Source organism: Mugil cephalus, chromosome 2, assembly GCF_022458985.1.
Source record: "Mugil cephalus isolate CIBA_MC_2020 chromosome 2, CIBA_Mcephalus_1.1, whole genome shotgun sequence".
NCBI lineage: Eukaryota > Metazoa > Chordata > Actinopteri > Mugiliformes > Mugilidae > Mugil > Mugil cephalus.
In genome coordinates, this window is record NC_061771.1 from 27881739 (window position 1) to 27887738 (window position 6000).

General features: G+C 39.3%; 1 protein-coding gene across 2 annotated transcripts in view; it reads left to right on the forward strand.

Moving 5' to 3' along the window:
* Positions 1-2537: 2537 nt before the first annotated feature.
* The window catches only part of LOC125003725 (myelin-oligodendrocyte glycoprotein-like), a 13640-nt gene continuing 10177 nt past the window's right edge, over positions 2538-6000 (forward strand). Inside the window, exons 1-4 of one of the 2 annotated variants that reach the window (XM_047577848.1) lie at positions 2538-2666; positions 3719-4075; positions 4282-4350; positions 4473-4841. In XM_047577848.1, the coding sequence (XP_047433804.1) occupies positions 2618-2666; positions 3719-4075; positions 4282-4350; positions 4473-4594 (597 nt within the window). In that variant the 5' untranslated portion in view covers positions 2538-2617 and the 3' untranslated portion in view covers positions 4595-4841. Of the gene's footprint in view, positions 2667-3718; positions 4076-4281; positions 4351-4472; positions 4842-6000 lie in introns of those variants that run through there. The other variant, XM_047577849.1, reaches the window with a different exon arrangement.

Consider the following 6000-nt stretch of genomic DNA (forward strand, 5'->3'; position numbering starts at 1 on the left):
TACTGTTGCTAGTTAGGCTCGTTTCCTGATGTTTTCTTGTGTGTAACTTCTGGTCTTCGCAGAGGGGAGGAATGTTGTTTAAAGCATAGTTGAATGTCCCATCATTTCTTACTTACTATTAGCGGTTAGGCTAATTAGCTGATGCTTTCGAGTGTTTCGTTTCCGTGGCTAGGCTAATTGTATCTCGTTTCTGACATAGGCAGAAGGATGAGATGTCCTGGTCTGAGTGTAGTTGCATTGCCATCTCTATTACCTACTGCTGGTGTCTAGGCTAATTAGCTGGTGTTTTTTTTTTTTTTTTTATTTCCGTGGCTAGGCTAATTGTATATCGTTTCTGACATAATTAGTAGCTGCTGGTTGGTTGTCCAGTTGGACCCGGCTTCTAAGGGAGTTTTGCCTTAGATCATGGCACAAGGGATTGTAACATCTCGTCCTGTGTGTTAATGAATATGAAAAGTTGTTTACATATCAATTGTATTTTTAGAGAATTACTCCACAGCTGCCAGTTTTTTTCTGTAAAATAAACCGATTTTTTTTTTTTTTTTTTTTAATTTAGCAGCAGCTGTGGGTTAAACAAACAAAACCACTTCCCAATAATGTTTAGTTCTCCCTTGTGTTGACTCATCAGAGTCCTTCTGAGGGCATCCTGTGGTGTGTGGCTCTAACAACACAACGTTGTAAGTTTAGTAAACTTACTGACAATGTTGAAAACAAAGCTGACGCTCAGCTTTGAGATGAAGCTTCTGAAGCATCCTGAGTCAGACTGCTGGACTTAAGAATGTAAAGTAATGTGGATGTTTACAGGTTCAGAAGTCGGTGACAATCAGACTTTTCATGGCTCTAAGAGTGAAGGGAGTGCAGAGTGAAAGTTCCTTAGAGCGGCTCGGCAGCCAAGCAGAAAGGCAGGTGGAAGCCTGATCGGCCACCTGGTGTGCCTCCCAGAACTGGTACTCTGCATTAGAAACCAAAAGGCACCTAAACGATTCAGCGGACAAGTGTTGGGACACGATGGTCACGACTCCTTTATTTTTGTTTTTATTAGTTGAAATTTCTTAACAATGGCAGCGACAACATTGTTCGCTTTCGTGACTGTTGCATCGTTGATCGGTGAGTTTATATCGAGTATGACATGACTCCTCAGTGTCATTATTACTTAGACATGCTAATTATTATCGTTATTAATTATTATCACTTTTAATCATTATTATTATTATTATTATTATAAATGGTAATTGTGCTCATCATTATTATTGCTGTGGGTCGCGACTACGCTTTCAATAACTTTTCTTAGTAAACTTTGGACGTGATGAAAGTGGCTACTAGTCAAATAGCTTTATAGCTTAGAGTTGTTCTTATAGTATTTAGTCTTTGTGTTGCATGGACCGATTATGATGTGTGCACACTCGCACACTTGCGGTTCTTTAGATGAATTAGAATTAGATTAAGTCAAACAACCGCCCCGACACACACACCACGATGCAAGATATAAAACAGGATGAACCATCTGTCCCTTCTGTTGTAAGTGAAGATCTTTACTTCACCTTCAGTTGATGGAACAGTTTGATTATTTACTGAATATAATGAATTTCTTTTGTTATTGATTCAGCTTTGTAACAGAGGAAGGTTTTACACCATCCTCATCCTCAGGTTGACATGAACTGATCAAACTGTATTTTTTTTTTCTGATTAGTTTCCCCAGAAAAACGTCCCATCATCAACCAGACTCAGCTGATTAAAGTACCAGAAGGATCTAATTTGACTCTACAGTGTCAAATTGATCCAGAGATCAACCTAACAAACTACACCTTGAACTGGAGGAGACACCAAATGCGCAAGACCATCTTAATCAAAATTGGGCCTGGAGTGCATCAAAATGTTTGACTGTAACCGGAACACACACTAGCATACAGGCTACTGATTAACTAAAAAGAGCCCAAACCGATTTCTCAAAATTATTGAGGAAATAAAATGAACTAAATAGATGACAAAGAAAACATTTCTGACCTTTTATTATTATTTTTTTTAAAAATAGCACTCTCATGTCTCAAGGTCTGAAATATTAAATTACAAGCAAACCTGCAGAACACTGCAACACTGGCAGTAACAAAACAGTGCTTACTGCATAGATTAAAAAAGTGGCTAATAACGGCCAGCGTTATCTCACGTATCATGTTATGGCAGGAACAAGCACTAGTAACCATAGATATAATAAAGTTGTTGTTGCTGTTTTATTTTTTTGACGATCTTTGTCAGGTCTTTGTCAACTTTTCTGTGCCATGAGAGTTTGAGTCAATGATTTGAATATGAATTGCTAGTGTAGGCGTTGTACTTCCTCTTTGCGTTGTGTAAATGAACAGACGAAGATCCCTGTTACGGCAGATGTTTTTTCATCGTCCATGTTGCTGATGAAACTTTTGCTTTGACAGTGTCGTGCAGCGGTGGGAGGAGTCTCCCTGAACTTCCATTCTGATTGGCTGCCGAGCCGCTTCAGAAAAAAAAAAACACCTGAGCGACCGAGCGGACAGGTGGGACCTAGTTGGGACACCGTCATCACGACTTCTTTAGTTTTAATTATTATTATTATTATTATTTTTTATTAGTTAACATTATTTTAACAATGGCAGTAACAACATTGTTCGCCTTCGTGACTGTTGCATCGTTGATCGGTGAGTTTATATGTTTATATGAAATGACTCCTCAGTGTGATTATAGACACGCTCATTATTGTCATTATTTTTTTAATCATTATTAATTATTATTATGAATAGTAATTATTATTATTGCTGTGCTTAGTGAACTTTCAACGCGTTGAACCTGGCTACTAGCCAAGTAGCCTAGTGTAGCTTTGTAGCTTCGAGTTGCTCTTATAGTTTTTAGTCTTTGTGTTGCATGGACACCGATGCGTGCACCGATGTGTGCAATAAATCCTTTACTAATCCTAGATACTAGTTAGAAAGGTTATGATTTAATCTAAACAAACTACGGGTGGAAGTCCGACATCCATCAGGGCGGATGCATCCATCAGGGCGGATATCGGACTACAACGCGTCCATGTGCTTCATACCGTCAGACAGGTACAGGTCCTCCCCCATGCATTGCAGTACACCTGACAAAGATAGCCAAAAAAAAAACAGAGCTCTCACTCGTGAGCCAATGAAGTTAAAACAAACATCAGAACAGTTGTTCGTAACATACTACTTTAAGATCGAAAATCGGCATTTTCAGAGGCGGGTCGACTGGCCTTTGGTGATTTCACATCGGCATTACGGCAGATATTTTTTTCAAATTCGTGCCCGGCTGTCGCTGACTGAAATTGCGGTGTGCGTAGTGTGTGCAAGACATAAAACAGGACGAACCATCTGTTCCTTCTGTTGTAAGAGAGGATCTTTGAGGAGGTAGTTATTGAGACTTCACATTTAGTGAATGGACTAAACACAAACGAGTTGTGTAAAATGTTCATACATTTCAAAACATCATGGAGATGTAATGTTCATTTTCAGTCATTGCGTGTCATCAATGATTATTATTATTATTATATGACAGTTTGATTATTTGCTGAATATGATGAATTTCTTTTGTTCTTGATGCAGCTTTGTGACAGAGGAAGGTTTTACACCATCCTCATCCTCAGGTTGACATGAACTGATCAAACAGTTTTTTTGTTTGTTTGTTTGTTTGTTTGTTTTGTTTTGTTTTTTTGTTTTTTTTCTTTGGTTAGTTTCCCCAGAAAAACGTCCCATCATCAACCAGACTCAGCTGATTAAAGTACCAGAAGGATCTAATTTGACTCTACAGTGTCAAACTGATCCAGAGATCAACCTAACAAACTTCACCTTGGACTGGAAGAGAGTGGACATCCCACATGTCTCAGACCGCTTTGTTTACTCCCGTCAACGTGGGACAGATCATCCTGTGGAACAGATGCAGCGATACAAGAACAGAGCAGAGCTGATTGAAGAGGACCTGACCAGAGGACGGATGACTCTACTGATCCCCACAGTCCAGCAGTCTGACTCAGGACTGTACAGATGCTTCATCCCAAAGCTGAGGGTCAGCTTCTTTTTCAACATTGTTGGTAAGTTTACTGAACTCACAACGTTGTGTTGTTGGTGCCACACACCACAGGACCCCCTCAGAAGACCCATGTCCTTCTCTGATGAGACACCACAAGGGACAACTACACAGTATTAGAAAGGTGGTCATAATGATGTGGCTGATCTGTGTAGGTGGATAAAACTGCAAGTTAATAATTAAGTTTTATTTTATCTGTAACTGTGACAGTGACAAAGAGAGAGGATGTCGCCATGACGACGTCTCCAGGATACAGAGTCGTGAACCCCACTGTGTCTGGTAGGTCTTTATTTATTTCACTATAGTTTGGAATAAAGTTATTAATCTAAACTATGTTGTGTTGTTAAATTAAATCCCATTTGAGTTTATTCCTCTAAATTCAAGAGTTTAATTTCTTTCAGGTCCTGTAGAGAAGAGAAACCACTGGATCATTCTTGGTGTCTGTATTTGTTTCCTTGTTCTTGGTTTCATCATCCTGGTGAAGAACAGACGGATTAGTGAGTTACAGACTTTTACATTTTAACTGGACATTGTGATGAACATGTACTTTATTTTATATCTAATAGTCAGACTTGACTGTGTTTAGCAGCTAAAGCTACTTGAGGCTTTACATTTGAAGTTCAGGGGCCACATTCAGAACAAGTTGATCTCAAGGGGCTCAGATTAATAAGAGAAAAACAACACCAACAACCACAGACTCTTCCTACAATAAAAGGTAGATGAAGAGAGAACTGGAGAGAATCAGTTCATTCATCTGGAAACTGGTCTCCATCTTCTTACAGGGATTAACAGACGGAGAATAGATGAAGAAATGGGAATGAGAAGATGAAGGAGACAAAGATGAGGACAGAGACAAAGATGAGGACGTCACCACAGTGAACGTGGTCATGAACCTCCAGCAGGGTCAGCTGTGATTCTGGAGGACTCTACCTTCAGTCATTTAACTCTCATCTTGAGGACGAACTGCTACAATATTTTAATGAATCTATTCGTATTAGATGTATTTATTCCGTTAACTATGATATTTATTTTTATGCTGCACTTTGACGTGATGATTGTTTTCTACCTATTTGTCTTTGTAGATATTTTATTCTATCTTTAAGCCACGTCAGAGTGTTTCCATCATGTCTCCTTCAATAGAGTGAAACAGCTTCAGAGCCTCAGTGTTGAACGTCTCTACTTCAGGGTCACATGTGGGACAGCAGTAGGTTTTTGATCCAGTCAGAGCTCTGTACATGAGTCGTGTTTGAGTAAATGATGCAACATGTTATTTTCTTCATGTCATTATAGGATTCAACCAAATATTTTAGAATATTAGAATATTTTTTCACTTCTGTGATAGAAACTTTTCTTTTTAGTGTGCTATCCCTTGTATGGTATTTGGGTCAAATTGACCCGTTTCAGATTTTTACAAGAATAAAAATGGTACAAGTATAAATTTTTTTCTACCTGAACTCAATGGCCTCAGCTTATTTTCTGTGATAAACACGTATAAAGAAACAAAAACAACTATACTATACCCCACACATTTACATCCTTCATATGGTCTTCTGGTCATTTTGACCCGCATACACAGAGACACACACACACATACACACACAGCACAACACACAGAGCAATTTTTAGAGCCACAATGTCTCTGAAGAGCTTCCATGTATTCAGATTTGACAACTGGGAATCAAGACACATTACTTTGTGTGAACAAATGGATGGGTCACACAGCAGGACATAATTTCCCCTCGGGGATCAACATAGTATATCACAATCAAAATCAAATCAAAAGACCTCTTAGACGGCGGGGGGACAAGTTGGCAGCAATCTGCACCATGTGGGACCAGTGGGTGGACCGGCTTCCCTGTCTTTATAACCCTGGGCCCAATGTAACTGTGGACGAACGGCTTGTGGGGTTTAGAGGCCGCTGCCCTTTCA